This window comes from Muntiacus reevesi, chromosome 13, assembly GCF_963930625.1.
Source record: "Muntiacus reevesi chromosome 13, mMunRee1.1, whole genome shotgun sequence".
NCBI lineage: Eukaryota > Metazoa > Chordata > Mammalia > Artiodactyla > Cervidae > Muntiacus > Muntiacus reevesi.
In genome coordinates this window covers 26,523,739-26,542,474 of record NC_089261.1, presented here as the reverse complement: position 1 = coordinate 26,542,474, position 18,736 = coordinate 26,523,739, and the positions used below count along the sequence as shown (strand labels likewise).

At 49.1% G+C, this 18,736-nt stretch overlaps 1 protein-coding gene across 1 annotated transcript in view; it reads left to right on the top strand.

Moving 5' to 3' along the window:
* The window catches only part of RIMBP2 (RIMS binding protein 2), a 123,843-nt gene that overhangs the window by 43,081 nt on the left and 62,026 nt on the right, over positions 1-18,736 (top strand). Inside the window, exons 3-4 of the mRNA XM_065904110.1 lie at positions 2,691-2,795; positions 10,560-10,610. Coding sequence (XP_065760182.1) covers positions 2,694-2,795; positions 10,560-10,610 — 153 coding nt within the window. The 5' untranslated portion in view covers positions 2,691-2,693. The remainder of the gene's footprint in view (positions 1-2,690; positions 2,796-10,559; positions 10,611-18,736) is intronic.

Sequence of the window (18,736 nt, the reverse complement as noted above, 5' to 3'; positions counted from 1 at the left end):
CAGGAAGGCTGGAGACTGGAGTGGATGCAAGAAGATGGATGTGTGCTGATTCTCCTCCTGTCCACAAATAGACACGAATGACTCATTCCAGCCCCAACTCAGGCAGGTTATAGTCGTTGACAGACATGCCCATTTCTACATTTCAGGGAATTTTGTTCATATTTGGGGGGGGGGTTCTATCTTCCTAGGATCCTAAGTTTCCATAGCAACAGTGAAACTACCACTCCTCCACTGGGGTTAGCTATAGTAACTCCCTTATATATACACGAACAAATTCTGTTGTGAGAGCATGTTTGTAAGTCCAATTTGTTCATAAGTCCAACAAAGCTAGCCTAGGTACCCAACTAACACCATCGGCTATATAGTACTGTACTGTAATAGGTTTATAATACTTAACATACAGTAATACATTTAAAAAGCGAACAAAAATTAAAGAAACCATTTTTAATCTTACAGTACAATACCTTGAAAAGTACATTCGTCCAGTATAACAGCCGGCACACAGGGGCATGTTCGCATCTTTGAAATTTCAGGGGACTTACTGTAATTGCAACTTTCCGTCAAACTAAGACAGCAGAGGGGCCGTAAGCTTGTTTAGCCCAAAATGGGAGACAAAGCCAGCATGTGATGTCACCACACGTGTAATGCATGCAACACAGAAGTCAGGAAGACTTCACTTTTTAATACAAATGAACCACAAAACTTTGGGACATGAACCCCCAAAACTTCCCCATTCACAGTTTAAACTGGCTAAGTGACAAGATAGTTCCCGGAAGAAAAGAGCTTTTGGTGGTAACAGGTGGAATGAACTTGGGAAAGTTGGTGAAAAGCATAGAATTTGCCTCTCTGCCCTTATCTCTCTGTGCCTCCTTCCCCAGCCTAGGGGATAAAAATAGGTAAAAGAATTAAAATGGTAAAATTTTAAAGTAGTAAATAATAACAATCACCAACAAATTCAAGCCAAGGAGGAAAGTACACTAGGGTCCCCTCCCCATTGTATCAGGCTTACCTGGTGGCTCAGATGGTAAAGAATCTGCCTGCAATGTGGGAGACCTGGGTTCCATCCCTGAGTTGGGAAGATCCCCAGGAGGAGGGCATGGCAACCCACTCCAGTATTCTTGCCTGGAGAATCCCCATGAACAGAGGAGCCTGGAGGGCTACACCCATGGGGTCACAGAGTTGGACACGACTGAATGACTAAGCACAGCACAGCCCCATTACATCAAGACATCTCCCGTCTGCATAACATGAACACACCCTGGGCTGTCAGGTCACTGGAAGGACAGGCTGGGTCTGCAGGGACAGCAGACAAGCAGGCGGCCCGTGCCCAGGAAGGGACCGGCCTCTGCCAGCTCCCCCAGGTGAGACATGTAGCTAAATGTTCCCTTTTCTGAAGGAATCTGGACTTTTATGTGAAGGATCCCAATTTTTAAAATGTTGACTGCTAAATCACCGTTGGCATTTGTTGTTGTTATTGTTGTTTAGTCGCTAAGTCGTGTCTGACTCTTTTACAACTCCATGGACTCTAGGCCCCCAGGCTCCTCTGTCCATGGCATCCTCCAGGCAAGAATACAGGAGTGGGTGGCCATGCCCTCCTCCAGGAAATCTTCCCACCCAGGGATCTGATCCGCATCTCCTGCCTTAGCAGGCAGATTCTTTACTGCTGAGCCACACAGATCTCATTATAAAAACAGAAAGAGGAAAGAAGGAAGGAAAGGCGGGAGAAATGAAGGAGAGGGGAGGAGAGGGGGAGAGGGAAGGAAGGGGAAGAAAGAAGTTAAATTCAAATGGTTTGCCACGAACTCTTCCACGAGATTCTGCCTGTGTGAAAGTTGGTCCCACCGGTGCCTTTTTTCTGCATGCTGTCATTTCTCATGGTTCCTCCCCACCAGGGTACACAGGTGGTCCCTGTTAGGGGCAAGGCGGTCCTTGTGTCCTCTGATGCACACTGATGGGTTCTTCTGGGGGATGACCTTGGGTGACAAGAGGTCATCAGAGTGGGGAGAAGATGCTCTGGTTAGAGGAAGGGTCCAGCCCTGGGACCCCCTGCCTCGGCAGGGCGTTTGCAGAGGGATCAATGGAAGGACATTTGGACTCATGCGGGGCTGAGCATCCCACTTAACAAGAGTGATCAGACAGGATCAAACCCTGAGATTCGGAGGCTCCATAGAAGTGTCAGATTTGAATGCCTGACAGCCACTTACCATGTGTGTCAAACAAGGAAAACTGCGTGTTGGTTTTCCCATCTGTAGAATGGGGCCAGTTACATTACCTCACTCCTATGGTTATTGTGGGTGACATTAGTTACATGGCAGTAAGAAGCTTGAAACAGTAGCCCTATCTAGGGTAAGAGCCATACATCTTGGCTGGTATTTGCAGAAGACCTGGGGGTGGCGGGGGGGACAGAGAGAGGATTTTTCCAAAGAGGGAGAAGAGAGATTCACCTCCGCACAGGAACCTGCAGCTCCGCTCACGTGCTCCTGGCACGTTAAACAGAAAATGTGCACACAGGGGAGGAAGGCTTGTGGGTGTGAGGGTTTCCCCGGCTGATCCTGCCGCCCTGGGGAGAAGCTGGGGATGCAGGCGGTGAGTCAGACCAGGGAGCCGGCTGGCTGTGGGGGAACCCAGGACGCGGCTCCCTGCAGGGCGCTGGGCTGACCTGACCTGTGTGTCTCCTCTTGCCTCCCCAGCACATGCGAGAGGCCGCAGAACGGCGGCAGCAGCTGGAGTTGGAGCATGAACAAGCCCTGGCCATCCTCAACGCCAAGCAGCAGGAAATTGACCTCCTGCAGAAGGTGAGCTGGGCTGGGGCTGGGGGCCTGGGAGGAGGCAGGCAATGCGCTAGGGACCTGGAGCGTGGGTGGCTGGCTGCTCTCCTGAGCCTTTTCTCACACGCTCGGGAATGACTTCTTGGTATGGATTCCCCGTATTCTCTAGTTTCTCCTCAGTTAACTTGTGATTATGTTGTAAGCTGCAAAAATCAAAGGAAAAGCTCTAACAGTTGATGCTGGCGAGATTGTAGGGAAAACGACATGTCTGTGGGTTATTAAAATGGGGTGTGAATTGCTTTATCTCTGGGGGCAAGTGACCTGACAGCACCCTTGAAAACTAAAAACACAGGTCTCTTTTGACCCTGCAACCTTCTGTCCTGGGAATATGCTTGTAAGAAACACAAGAACCAGTTCTGAAGGATGGTTTGGTTTCGTTCGACTTGGATCGTGGTCCTGCTGTGTGGGCGTAGATAATAGGATTAAATTGAATGCCCATCCGAGGGTGAGGCTATGTGAACTGTGGGGCATCCATACCACAGAGCAGCATGACCACATTGGGAGGAAGAAATTTGGCTTATAGATGCCATCACATCGGATTTACATGATGTGTTATTAAGTGAGCAAATCAAATTTGGGGGCAATATATGTAGCATGATCTCATGAACCAGGGACAAGACAAGGAGAAAGAGAGAGACAGGGAACATGAAAAGAAGAAAGTGAAGGAGAGGTGTAAGGACAGAAAAGATGATAGGAAGAACAAGTGACAGAAACCAGAAGGAGAGAGAAGGTGATGGCAGGAGGGGACCAAGCAGTTCAGAAGGTTTATCCCCATGGCACCTGGGGTGGTTTGGGGACCAAGAAAGTTAGCATCCTTAATCAGCAGCCTTAGTCTTCCTGTCTCTGTCCAGATGAATCTGGGGACCTCTCCTTCAGAACTATGGGACTTGGCATCCCTGTGTATATTTCTCATTGCATTTTATTCCCGAAGCCCTGGGTCCCCCATCCATGGGAGAGCAGCCCAGCCCTTCCAGGCAGGACTCAGCTTGACCACTGATGCAGGTGGTGGTCCCAGACACCCGCCCACCCCCGCCACAACTGGGATGAGCAGCCGACACCTCCTCCTCCTCCATCGGGTGGCGCCCCCACCCCCAGCCAGCCCCTCCAGATCTTTGATCTCAAATAAAGGACCCAGTGGCTCACCTTATCTGGCTGGAGATCCCTATCTGTTGGAGTATTTTTCTCCTCCCAAGTTTATTAGCAGAGCGTGTAGCATCAAGCAGATAACCTCTGATGCTGTTTTCCTAATCATTTATGGAGACCTCGTGCTCAGGATAGATTTCATTAGGCTGGGGCGATAGAGACTGTCACAGTCCTTATTACCTGTCATAGTAAGTTGGCTGGCACGCTGAGAAGCAAGATTTCATTAGATGCTATCCAGAAAGGATATTGCTGGGATGCAGACAGCGATATTACTCCTGTCTTCTCCCTCTTTCTGTGCGTGAGGGACCTTCCGGTGCCTGGTACCTGCACTCCTTCACTGCACCCCCTGGGAATCACGTCCCCAGGCTGGGAGCATCCAGGACAGAAATACAAATATTGTCCAGCAAGGGTGACAGGTTGGCTTTTCTTACCAGAGCGACCTTCTCTTCTAGCCTGGAGTTTTATCTATGAAGCACTTGATGCCGAGGAAAGTGCACTAGAGCCAAGTCCATTATTCAGCTCCCAGTGTCTCTCTTGAGCGTCATCCAGCTTCCTTTGCTTTTGCTTTTTTTCCCCCTGAACTCATCCTTGCCTCTATTTTGGACACACTGATGCTTCCTCGGGAGGAGGGGGGGCGGAGCAGAGGAAGAAAATCTAATGAAGGATGAATGTACCAACCTTGTATTTTCATAGAGCTCTGATTTTTAAAATAAAAAAAGTATTTAAAGAGAAAGGTTGAGACTTGAATGGAACGAGATTGGCGAGTTCTTTCCAGAGTTCACGTCTCTGTTCGATTTCCAGCACAGACAGCCCTGTCCATTTGCTGCCCGGATCAGTCAGTCATTTATTCACTCATCAGCACGTGCTTGCTGGCTGCCACCTATGTGTCGGCTGCTCAGCCCTTGTTCTGGAAACCAGGAATGCAGTGCAGAGTTGGACAGGACCTCTGGCTTACAGAGGGAGAGTAAGTGAACAAGTCATGAAGAACTAAAAAGTTCAGATGCCAGGGGAGTGCCATAAAGGAGACACACGGAATGAAGATTGATGAGGACAATGAGTTTATATGGGGTGCTGTTGAAATGAGTGGCAGACACCTATTTTAGAAATGCTCATATCCCATGGAAGGCCAAATTCTAGCCCTTGTCCCTCTACCGTGATAAAAGTCACCAGAGTGCTCTGAGTTCCAGTTTGATTATCATGAGACAGCAACGTGGGATAGTTCCTAGAAGCTGCCTACAGTCCCATCGACTGCAAGTCCCATTATTTATTTTTATTGGAGTATAGTTGATTTGTGGCTTCCCAGGTGGCGTTGTGGTAAAGAACCTGCTTGCCAACGCAGGAGACTTAAGAGATGCAAGTTTGACCCCTGGATCAGGAAGCTCTCCTGGAGAAGAGAAGATCCCACTCCAGTACTCATGTCTGGAAAATCCCTTGGACAGAGGAGCCTGGTGGGCTACAGTCCGTGGGGTCACAAAGAGACACAACTGAAGTGACTTAGTGCACACACACATAGTTGATTTATAATGTGTTAATTTCTGCTGTGCAGGAAAGTGATTCAGTTATATCTATATCTATCTATATATATAGATAGACATATATTCTTCTTATAATATTCTTTCCCATTTGGTTTATCCCAGGAGATTGTTATAGTTCCCTGTGCACTACAGTAGGACCTTGTTGTTGATCCATTCTATACATAGTAGTTTGCATCTGCTCATCCCAAACTCCCATTGCATCTGCTCATCCCAAACTCCCAATCCATCCCTCCCCTAATCCTCCTCTCCCTTGGCAACCACCTTCTGTTCTCTATGTCCTTGAGTCTGTTTTTGTTTCATAGGTAGGTTCCTTTGTGTCATATTCTAGATTTCACTTGTAAGTGATATCATATGGTGTCTGTCTTTCTCTGTCTGACTTATTTCACTTAGTATGATCATCCCTGAGTTGCATCCGTGTTGCGGCAAATCCCATTACAGGATTTCTTGAATGCTCTCCTGTGGGACCCAGCTTCATCTCAGCAATGCCATGGCTTTTGCTAAATCACCTGTGTGCGGATGTCCTGCTCAGTGGTTAGTGTCCTGCCCTCCTCCTCTTTGACCCAGAGGCACACTTTGAGAGGGTCTATCTTCCCAACCCCTAGGCTTCCAGGATCCTACCCTCTTCCCATTTTCTCCTTCCTCACAGAAGCCCTGTAAGCATCCTCAAGACTCAGCCTGCAATCCACGTCTCTTTTTTTACATTATTTATTTATTTATTTGGCTGTGCTGGGTCTTCCTTGCTGCACAAGGGCTTTCTCTAGTTGCAGTGAGCGGAGGCTACTCTGGTTGTGGTGCTTGGACTTCTCATTGCGTTGGCTTCTCTTATTGTGGAGCATGAGCTCTAGGGTGCATGGGCTTCAGAAGTTGTGGCCCCCAGACTCTAGAGCACGAGCTCAATAATTGTGGTGCTCAGACTTAGCTGCTCGGCAGCAGTGTGGGATCTTCCTAGATCACGGATGGAATTCGTGTCTCCCGCATTGGCAGGCAGATTCTTTACCACTGAGCCACCCGGGAATCCCTCACATCTCTTCTTGATCACCACTGCTCCCTCCGTGACCTTGTCTGGTTCCATGGGTGTGATTGCCATCTGTGTGCCCACTCCCACATGTGGATCTCCAAGTTGGGTTCCACCGAACCCCACTTCTTTGGTCCAACTGGATGTCCAGTTTGCATGATCTCAAACATCCTGTCCCAAGCTGAAGTCCATTCCATCCTCCGCAAGGCATGCTCTGCACATCTTACCAGGCTCTGTAAAGGGCAGTGTTTCCTTTTTTGGTAGAGCCTTTCCTTTTCCCCTGGAGTGAATTGCCTCTTTCTGTGTGTTTGCTCAGTCTCCTGTGTGCTCATCACTCTCTTATTTCAAACTTTATGCCAGAGCATTAAAATTTCTCTCAAGACCTTCAGACTCCTCGGAGGATGTTTTCATTCCATTTTCCTCTTAGACAGCTTGCCTGAGCCCAGTGTCATCTTCCAGTCCAGGATGGTTGCCCCAGAGGCCGGATGCTAAACTGGGTCTAGAAATACCCTTTACCATCATCTTAGGAATCCCCTTGACACCACTCTGTACTTTGTGGGATTTGCTTCTTCCCAGACCCTGAAATATTCTTTTTCTTGATGTACAGCATGTGTGTAAGGAAGCCAGGGATATATCTTCCCATGAAATGCAAGTGGATTTTCCGACCCTGTGTAGTCCTTGGAGATCACTTTGTGGTTTCAGCCACACCTCTGGACTTGGCTACCCTAAGGAAGGTCCAGGCTTTCAGGGACCCAGCTGATGTCAGGGACCCAGAACTTTCTCCAGGGAACCTCTCCCTCCTCCCTGGAAGTTCAGCTCTTCTATCTGCTCAATCTGGTGATTGGGAGAAGCAAGGGAAATAGTGGGCAAGTGAGAACACCTGTTGAATTGAAGAATGGATGAATGATCAAGCTGCCCAAGGCTATTCTAGTGGGAGTCAAGGTGAGATAAGACCATTGGCCAACCCTTATTTCTGGTAGCTGGTGGAGATATAAGCTTAAAAAAAACATGGAAATCCAAGCAGATAGAGTCCTGACTTTTCCACGGGACACCTGCTTCATGGAGATCACTGAACCAGGAGCTTGGCCGAGAATCATCACTTTCATTCATTCGGCAAACAGTCCTTGAGCATCGCATGTCGGCTGTGTGACGGCTAAGAACACGGCAGTGAGCCAGGCTATGAATATAGTCTATGGACAATGACAATGATAATAAAAGCTACACCATGAACATTTGTTCTCAGTGTAGCATATTCTGGGCCCGGTACCTGGCAGGCATCTGTCGTCTTATTTAAGCCCCTGCCCACCTCTGACTCCTCCTGCCCTATCGCCCTTCCTGCAGCCACACGGACCTCCTCTCTGTGACCCAAACATCCCCCTCTCTGCTCTTCCCTGAGAATGTCTGGCCCTCAGATAATGACAGAGCGGGCTTATTGTTGTCATGGGAGTCTCTCCCGGCTGCCCTGCCTGAATGGACTTCATCACCCTGCTCTGGCATTCTCTGCCACTCACCCCCTTTAGTGATGCCACTTGCTCATTGTTGTCTGCATCCCAAGTGGAGTGTCTGCACTCCCAGGACATTGCCTGACACAGAGCAGGTGCTCAACAAGTGATGCTTGGGAACTTTGAATGAATGAATGAGTGAACAGAGATTCTCAGGAACTTTGAATGAATGAATATGGAGGAATGAATGAATAAATGCAGGAAAGACCTAGCAAGACTCCATTAATTGGTCCTGTAACATTACCAGGATAACTGATGGTAAGTTCTAGGCCATTCTTGGTAAGTGCCTATTGAATGTGTGAGTGGTGACAGCAATCAGCTCTCACTGTAACCTGTGGGATGCAAGTCCCCTCACAGATGCAGGACCTGAGGTTAGACAGCATGGTCCGGGTCCCCTGGAGGCCTGACTCCAGAACCCTAGTGTTTCTCTAGGGAACCGGTGAGCAGAGTCCAGTCACTTTAACTGCTTCCTTTTCCTGTGTGGGTTACATCCTCATCTTATTACAAGTAGCAGTTGTAATCTCAGTGCATGAGCAAAATTGTCTACATTTAAAATTCATCTGCAAATGCTACTGTTGTTTTAAATTTCTCCTGAGCAGGAAACAAAGGCTCCCAGGCTTAAGGCCATTATTGACATGCACACTGCTGATAGAAACCAAACTTACCCTGCAGCTCATAAAACTGCTTTGCCTCCATGTCAAATGCTTCCCTTGCATGTTTTGGATTTAGTTGTTGTGTGTGGATAGCAGGGACATCTCAAGCTGACCTTCTGAGTTCATTCAGTGTCTTGATTTCTCCTACGATGCGTGCCTGGGATATTGATCGACACTCACGGCTTTCTCAGCTCTGTGGAACCCAGGGACCTGATTTGAGGATCTGTATATGCCGTAGTTTAGTTCCATGAATCTCACTGTCTTTTCTGTGGGGTTGATATTAACAGCACCTGTAAATGACCCCCACCCACTCTCATCTCATCCCACCCCGCATCCATACTCCCAACCCCATCACCAAGGTGCCTGGGAGCTTATTACTCTGAGTGTTATATGCCCGTCTGTCCCAGCCAAACGACCAAAGCTTTGGCAGCAGGAAACCTACGTCCCTTTTGAACAACTACCCCTCCCCTGAAATAGGTGTGTTTGCTGCTATGTTAACTCAGCCCCTGGACATTGCATCCCTGGATGACAGGCCCCTTCTTCTGACAGTAGGACTGTGGGTCTCCCTAGGAGTCAAGAGTCCCTCTCAAGTCTAATGTATTCTGTAGGAAACCATGAAGGTCTCAGCCTCCCCATGTGCTGGTGGTGGCCCCCAAAATGAGCCTCGCTGAAGCTGTCGCCTAGATTCTGCAAGAATTCAGCGCTGCCAATTTTAACTGTTAATTTTAGCTATCTATTCTGATTGCCCAAATGGCCCAGCTTGCAAGTAGCCTACGAAAACGAACTCCTGATTTGCGCTTGAAGCCAGAAACGAAGTTGTTACTGCCAGCTTGGCTGTGTTTTAACAGCCTGCGATGGAGTTTTTGGTTGTTTTTCATTCTGCCAGTTGAAAACTATCTTTGACTCAAGTGGTTCAATGGTGGTGTTATTTATATAATCCCTGTATGTTCTCTAGCTGTTTTGTCTCCCCCCACCCCCCGCCACAACCCCATTTCATGATTTATTGTCGCTCTTGTTTTTGCTTTGAAAGGAACAATTTTGAGCCTTTGAAGACTGAGCTGGATTCAAGAATGGTCGAGTTAATTTGCTGGGTTCTATTCACTTCCCCAGCTCTTAAAAGCCTCATTGGAAATATGTGCGAATGAAATGCATATGAATGAACGCTATGGAAATATCAGGCTACTTCTTGCTTTTAGTCCGTGCTGGGGAAGCCAAGCCTTTCCCTCTTTCCGACTAATGGAAGTTTTCAAGTGAGAAATAGAAGCTGTTGAGACAGCTCTCACTGGCTTATTTATGATATCCAACTCTTCTCTTTATTATTCTCCAGCCACCTGGAGAAACTATTCCTCCAGAACTGAGAATCCTAAATGTAAATCTCAGTTCAACAGATGGACTGTTTCTTGTCTGTCATATGCTTAATTGTGTCTGACTTTTTCGACCCCATGGACTGTAACCTGCCAGGCCCCTCTGTCCATGGGATTCTCCAGGCAAGAATACTGGAGTGGGTTGCCATACCCTCCTCCAGGGGATCTTCCCAATCCAGGGATCAAATCCACTTTTCTTACATCTCCTGCATTGGCAGCCAGGCTCTTTACCACTAGTGCTACCCTCATGCATCAGTCCAGTCTCACCAGCCTCTCCATTCTCTGCCAGATGAGGGGTGCTTTTCACTTTTTACAAAGAGCATCAAACCCAACCCAAATCCATTCAATCTTGCCCAAAGGAAGGAAAAAATGAGAACTGATTTAGACCCTGAGAATGTTGGGGCTTGTTAAAAGAATGGATATCAATGAACCACACTCCCTGATAACTTAGACATTAATTCTGCTGTCTTTTTCCTGCTGTAAACGTTCACTCTTATGTCTTTTTTCATCATCCAAAAGGCTCAGGTTGAAGCTAAGAAAGAACATGAAGGTGCAGTGCAGCTGCTAGAGGTAAGTGAGCCAGCCCTGCTGGCTTTCTTCCCTGGGGTGAGTGAACTCAGGGCATGCTGTGTTAATGCTTTGTAAAGTAGTAACCGACCTTTACCGAGTGCCCACTGGGTACCCATTACTCCTGCTGTTTACATTTCCTCCCATGTCGTCCTTCAAGCAGACTATCAGATTGGTATCATTATGAGTCCCATTTTGACATGTGAGGAAGTGGGGCCCAGAGAGGTTAAGCAATTTTCCTGTGGCCACACAGCCAGCATCAGAACTGCGGGTCTCAGAGGTGGTCTGCTCTCCTCTGATTGGATGGGAAGCAGGGAGGGTGAGCCTGCTTCTTTGCAAGAGAAAGGGAAGTTGATCATTCCTACCCGTGTCAGGTGAATGAGGGTATTTTAAGGAACAGCACTAAGCCTGCGGAAGTACCTGGCATCTGGGGAGGCGTTTGCAGATTTAGAGAAAGGATGGCGAAGGGAATCGCAGCAGTGAATTCAGTCAAGGAGAGGCCACGGGCACTGTCCTCATGAGCGCAGCAGGAGTCACCCTCCCCAGCCACCCGGAGGCCTTTCTCGCTGGCTCTGATGGTGGGGGCTTGGCAGGAGACGGGTGACGTGTCAGAATCACTCTTCTGCCCCCAGTTGGTGGCCTCCCATATTCTCGGGAGTGGAGGAGACTCCTGGGGTCCCCTGGGGGGCCTTTGCAGTCTGCATGCCTCATGCATAATACATGGACATAAGGAATCTCCCTGTTGAAGACAGAGGTCCCCCAATTACTGACCCCTCACTCAAGACACAACAGCAGGAGGGGGTGGCTGCACAGCATGGGGTGGCCCCACAAGCCCTCCTCCCCTAGTTCTATTCCATCCAGAAAGGCCAGGAGGGCCTCTCCCCTGGGCCTGCGTCTCTGCATATGGGAAACGCCTGTCCTCTTTAAGATGACCTTGTCTCTTGTCCCCCGGGCAGCTGCACGACCACTTAAAACAGAATATGTGCATCTCTTATATTGCCTTTTAAAATCTATTCCTCCCCCAGGAAATGGTTTCATCATTATCATCATATATATTAAAATTGATTTTTTTGAAAGCGTCCATTAGCTAATGAATATCTGGAGGGCTGGGAGTGATAAATAGCAGGTGGGAAAATATATAACCCAGGAGAGTGGAAACAGACCTCCCAATGGCCATACATCTCCCTGAAACAGCATTTCATTCCCCTCGCAGGATCACCCACCGCAGTTTGATTTGCATAGTCTTCTGGCTGGAGGTCCAGTTTCTTTTCTTCCCCTCACCCCAAGCCCATCGATTTGATGGTCTGTATTGTTTTAATCCGCCTTCTGAGCTGCCGCCCTGTGACAGGCCTGCTGAGGTCATGTCACCCGGGGCTGGTGCAGGGTGCAGGCCCCAACACGTGGGGGGCGGGTGTAACGTGCTTTGGTTGGGAAAACGGAGAAGGCCACACAGATGGGCTGAGAACCTGGGTTTTCTTTTATTCACAACGTCTTCCTGTCATTGTGTTTTGCTTTGCTCTTTACCCAGAATACGCTGGACAGCATGCAGGTATTTTAGCGAGTGATGTCTTCCCCTCCCATGTGCTTTGTGAAGTTTTGTCCCATGCGTGGACCAGCCGTGTGCCCCTGGGCCAGCTCCATCTCCCTCTTCTTCTGAACATGTGCAGCTTCTGATGCAGTCGTGGGTGCCTGACTCTCCCTGGGGTGGGGGAAGCCGAGGAGCTCCTCTTGGGAATTCTGCCCCAGGGAGACGCTTTAATCCAGGCGTAGGGGCCCAGGGTTCTGTCCACTGTGAGTGATGAGCGAGCCCAGCGAAGCCGGCTTCCATCCTCAGGCTGGAAGGATGTTCTGTGAATTCAGATGACCGCGGGGAGGAGAATTGTCAGAATGATTCTGGCCTCGGGCCAGCCGCATGCGTGCACAGCCGAGAGCCCAGAATTCGGTGGGTCATCAGTATTCACGCCTTGCACCTGAGTGGTCCCCTTGCTCTCCTGTGGCATGGGCGGGCATTGGCTTCTCCAGCAGTGGAGGGGCCCTTCCTTATTCTTCTCACAGGCAGCCACCTGGGGAAGAAGGGAGTTGAACTGTCTCTCCAAACAGGGTTTTGAGCCTTTTCAAAAACTCTGAGTTTGGCCGTGAATTTGTAGAACTGATGATGACTTTACTCACTCTTGGGTTGTTCTCAACGTGGGCTTTCCGGACCCTCAGTATCGGTATCACCCGGGAGCTCGTTAGAACACAGATCCTCAGCTTCTGCCTGCGACCTGCTGGAGCAGAAATCCGGGGTGGGGCACAGATGTCTGTATTTTAACCAACCCTCCCAGGCAGTTTAAGAGGCGTTGTTTAGAGAGTCTGCTAGGCTGGTTACAGGAAGGAGAAGTAGCTGAAGGTGTAGGGGACCTGGGAATCTTGGCCAATCCTGGCTCAGCGCCTTCGTAACTGGAAGTGTTGACCAAGAACAGCCTGAGCGAGTTCCCACCACCGGGTCCTCAGGAGCGTCTTTAGCAGGAAGTTCATGTTCTCCATGCCTGACTTCAGTGAGCCCCTCTACTGAGCAGAAAGACCCACTTCCTGGCACAGCTAGGGATAACAGAGTGATAGAGAAGGGCTGCCCTGGAAGTAGTGTTAGGTTAAAACCCCTCAGAACACTCACATGCACACATCTGGTTCTGTGGACGTCTCAGTCCTGTTTTCTGATGAGTGAGCAGCCAGCATGTTTGCGGGTGAGAGGAGGGGTCTTTATTCCTGGTCAGGACACCCGAGGACTGATCCGGGCTGGCCTGGCGGGCTGAGCAAAGACAAGGATCAAGAGTCAACTGAAAACACCTTTCCAGAATTGGGATGGAGAGCTCTGCTTGCAAACCCAACAACCTAAGAGCAGGTGGTAGTTACGTAGCTTCCTTGATGCTTTATAAAGTTCAGGACAAAGAAGCAAAAGAAAATAGCCGTAACAATAACATCAGTGCCAACAGCAGTGTCTATTGAATCCTTCTCAGCTGGGCATTGTTCAGAATGCATCTGTGGGTTACCTAGGAGATGACAGTCATATTGTCCCTCTCATTTCCATGACAACCAGGGGAACTGAGGCATGGTCAGGAGAAATGACTTCCCAAAGCCTCAGGGGCAGATGGCCAGGGGCAGAATCTGGATGCCAACCCCAGGAGTTTGGCGCCAGAATCCAAAATCTCCACCACTGTGTGGCAGCATCCTCTGACCTTGGGATCCTGACCTCCCTGCAAGGCAGGGTCAGCTCTCCTGCCACCAAAAGGTGGATTGGCTCCCGCAGCAGCCAGACTCAGAAACACTGGGCAAACAGCTCACCCTGACCTCTCGGCATCAGCAGAGACAGGAGCACACATCATGTGGTCACGAGTGACAAGTGTGATGGAATTTAATCCTTTTAATACCGCCCAGGGAGGTTGATAGCTTCCTCCTCATTTCACTGAGGAGACAACCAAGGCACAGAAATGCTGACCCACCTGCCAAGGACACACAGCTTCTAAGAGCAGAGCAAGGGCCCTGAGGGTCCACAGGTAACACCACATCAAGTTGCTGAGAAAGTCAAGTGCAAAGAAGAAATGGTCCATGACTGTAGGGCTCATAAATCATAACACCTGCTGGGCTGGGAGGCAGTGAGCTCCGGGATCCATTGCAGGGGGCATCTTCGCCTGTGATGAGCTGGTACCCACCTGTGTGTCTCAGTACTGAGGCTTTGTGTGTGTGCCTCGTGTGGTTTGTGGCTAATTATTCAGGGCTCCCAGGGTTTGTTTGCCACTTCCTGGACCAAGGCGTCCACCTGCAGGTGATGCCAGAAAGAACCTGAACAGGTTCCATTCATCCCCGAGTCTCATCCAAGAGCAGTTAGGGCCCTGAATCTCAAGGTGGGGGTCAGCATCTGGGCTGCCCAGTGACTTTTATGGGTCCTGGGCTCCTTTCGCTTTCATAGGACCCTTCCTCCCTTAGGATATTAAAAATTATATTTTACATCTGCTTGGGTACACAGATGAATGTAATCCAACTTGGATTCATTATTATTGTGTTCATTTCCCCCCTGATTTTAAAGGAAATTAAAATGAAAACTTTGCCACAGGTCCCTAAACAAGGTCTCAGGTACCATGCTGCTGCTTGTCTTATGTTAAGATAATCAGTGATTATCTGACAAGGAAGTGTTCTTGTGGTTAAATAAATCTGTTTTGTCCCATCAAACAGATGACCTTAGTCTCTGATCTCTTGGTCTCTTGGTGTAAGTCAAGTTAGGCGCAGGTGTGTTGTAGTAACAAACACCAAAATATTGCACTCAGCACAAGGGTTCATTTCTTGCCACTGCACATATGGGAATCCTCCATGAAGCTCCCCTCCACGTGGTAACTCAGGGATCCAGGATCCCTGTATCTTGAGGCTTGCCAGCCATAGCATATGGCTTCCTGATCACCGTGGTGGCAGGGAGAGCTCTTCTATGTCTCAGCTATAGAGGCAACAGGTGTCACCTCTGTTTCTGGGTCACCAGCCAGAGCTAGTGACCTGCAGGAGAGGCTAGGAAGAGCAGTGACCCTGAGTGGGGGCGCTGTGGCATGGCTCTGCCACATCTGAATTCTGGAGTCCGTACAAGGCAGTGCAATTTTGCTACTAAAGTGTGACAATATTAACCAAGTTGAGAATCTGAGAAGTGCTCAGATAAAGAAGCTTAAACTTAATGCTTTGCATTTCAATCTCTTAAGAATTCTCTTTCCCCCAGTAATTGTGGTGGGCATGGGTTCTCTGCCTCCTGGGAATAACCTTGGCAACCCTGTACCCATGAGTCTTAGCTGGAGGACAAGGTTGTTAGGAACAAAGAAACTGGGATGCTCCAGTGTTTGGGGGCTCACCTGACTCCAGCTTCATCTCCCTAATGCTCCCCATCTCACTGCAGTTGGTACCTTGAGGGCAAAAGCCACAGTCAACAGGCAGCCCTGGGTTCTGAGGTCCCTCTTGTGAAATGTATTTATCTGCACACAGGGCGCCTCTGTGCTGAATGCATGTCTGTACAGAAGCAAAAGACTCTAATGATCCAGACCCACTGGTGCAGAATTCACTACGTTTTAGTTGGATTTGATAAAGGCATTCATCATGTGAACTAAAACAAATGTTTAAGACAGTTGTGTTTTAATAATGCTCAGTCAATACACATTATAGGATGCAAAACATTAAAGAGTCATCTTCACCAGAGTCTCCCTTTGGTTATTACTTTGTTACATTTTAGTATCAAGATAACATCGTCCTGTAAAGATTCTAGAGTTCAGAGCAGTCACTTGTCCTGGAATCCAGAGCCAGTTTAGATGAATTGATGGGGTTTGTCTGTGTATATGTAGCTACATGCAAGATCTGGTGCAGGTGTAGGTATGAAACTGGAAGTATAGGTTATTTATTAACTGAACATCACCATGAAAGAGGGCTTCCCAGGAGGCACTAGTTGTAAAGAACTCGTCTGCCAATGCAGAAGACAGAAGAGACCTGGGTTTGATCCCTGGGTCAGGAAAATCCCCTGGAGGAGGGCATGGCTACCCGCTCTAGTATTCTTGCCTGGAGAATTCCCATGGACAGAGGAGCCTGGTGGGCTACAGTCCAGAGGGTCTCAAAGAATCAGATACAATTGAAGAGATTTGGTAGTGCACCGTGATGCCATCTGAGAAGCAAGGGGGATTGAGTCACTAGTTAACTGACTTCTGGTAGTATCCTTTGCCCATAGAGGACAAAAGATCTTAGCTTCTGCTTATGGAGCCCCTACCGTGCCTGTAGGACACCTAAAGTCCTACCGAGTCTGGACTTAATAGTTATTGTCCTGAAAGACAAGTTTCTCCCCCATTTTACAGATGAAGAGACTGAGGCCCAATGCGCTTCTGTGACTTGCCTCCAGGTCCCCTGAGTGAATGAGAGGGAGGTCGGCAATCTAGACACAGCCCAGAGCCTGGAGTCAGAGAGGCTTACATCTGTCCTGCCACTTCCTGGGTATGTGACCTTGGTCTTTAGTCCATCTGGCCTTGTTTTCTCATTCATATAATGGGCTCCACCAGCTTACCACCGGAGTCTCTCTGGCCATCAGCAATCATGCACAGAAAGCCCCCGGCAGGGCCCAGCACATAGCAGGTTTTCAGTAAATAATAAATAGCGTCACAACGCTTGTTTATACATAAAGATACTGCACGGAACAGCTTACTCCCGAATCACTGCTATGCAGCGACCCAGCCCTGCTGAGACGCCCCTGACCCCCAGCTTTGCTGTGTTAAGTGTTGAGAGGTGACCGTGTCCCTGGATTCTCAGAACGGTCCTGGTTTGGACACATTAGAGGGCAAAACCCCCTACTCACTCGCTGCTTTTTACAAAGCCCAGAAGTTTTTCAGATGAAAAACCCAGAGTGGAGGACCTTGGGAGTGCTAGCAGGCACGTCTTTAGATGTATTTTCCTTCATCTTTATAAATACCCACAGCCAAATTTGGAAGTCTCCGCTGTTTATCCCAATTAGAGTTTACTTGCCCAATGACTGTGCCATCTGCTCCTGCTGCGGTCAGAAAGGCAGCCGCCCTCCGCTCCTGATGCTGCAGGTGGTGGGTCTCTGGGGTGGGAGAAGTGGAGCTGGGGATGGGAACATGCAAGCAGCCGGGTTAACACATGTGGGCGCGGTTCTGCCCCACCAGCCTTGCCACCCAAGCCGGAGGGATGGTGCATCCTGAGGTCAATATTGACATCCCAATAAGCCAGCCAGGGCTGATCAGTGGGGTTGCTGTTTTCTTTCTGCGTCACTTGGAAGTGGTTCCTCCTGGTAGTGGCTCAGGTGTCATGGGAGGGACTCTGCCCCAGCTGCCGGGCTCAGCATCAGAGACCCAGCCTCTGCCAGCTGCAGCCAGACCCTGAGAGTGTGTCCGCAGAGGAGGCTCTGGAGGAAAACCTGCCTCCTTCCTGGAAGAGGGAAACAGCAGGAAAGCCTGAGGAAGTCTCCAGAAGGACTCTCACTTATGAGACATTCTTTGGGTTTCCTGGGTCCCTATGTCTCATCCACTAGCCATTTGGACCTTCTCCCCCTGAAATTAGTGAGAAAAGGCGTCTGGCAGCTGCCTGACTTCTGGGAACCAGCATCCTTGTTGCCTTGAAGCCATGTCCTCAGATACCCAGAGGAGAAAAAAAGCGAGGAACCGAAAAGAGAGATAAACACTTAGGTGTGATCACACAGGACTCTTAGAATCTTTGGGGTAGAAATGTGAGGTGAGAGGGGGTTAGCCCTACAACTTCACCACCAGGTCACCGTGGAAGCAAGTCTCAGACCACACTGTCACACCTGTGCAGGCGTGTGTTACAAAGCGCTTGTTGACGGGGAGGCACAAGGAGCACTTTGTCCTTCTCTGCCCTCTTGGGAACCTCCTCCACCAGCGCCCACGGAAACTGAGGAGAAGAGTGGGAGTTCAATATCTGCAAAATAGCTCAAAGATACTGTGTGTATCCATTGATGGGGAACCAGGACCCTGCCCCAAGGCTGCACTATTATTTCTCTTGACTGTTTCTCCCTCCCTTCCCTAATTAACAACTATTGGAATCTGCCTCTTGGAACTCAGGGAAGGTCATGGAGGCTGAATGAAGATTATTTCCTGTAAATCAAAGAAACCGGGGACACAGGGCTCCTTTGTGTCCAGGGGCCCCACAGGGCCCTGCTCGGTATCAGCTCCTGCCCTGGGCTCTGTCTCCAGGTGCCTCAAATGCCTGACCCCCGTGTGGGCTCCTGAGACCTTGGCCGCTCTTAACCCTCCAGGCCCCTGATCTGATGTCCCCACACACCAGCTACTCATCCACCGCCTTCGAGATTTTCTCTGTATCTGCCTGCCACCTACACAGTTATTTCATATTTTCTTTAAATCTGTGCACTTTCTAAAATTCTATTTTGAAATAATTTGAGATTCACAAGGAGTTACAAAGATAGCACGGATGGTTGCTGCATAACTTCACCCAGCTCCCCATGGATAGCATCGTAGGTGACTGGAGCAGTTGAGATCGGGCAGTAGATGTGGGCACAGTGTCAGTAGCCGGACTACAAACAGTCAGTCTTTGTCCTTCCTCTGGTGATAAATTCCATGGGATTTGATGGTGCATATAGAGTCACATAC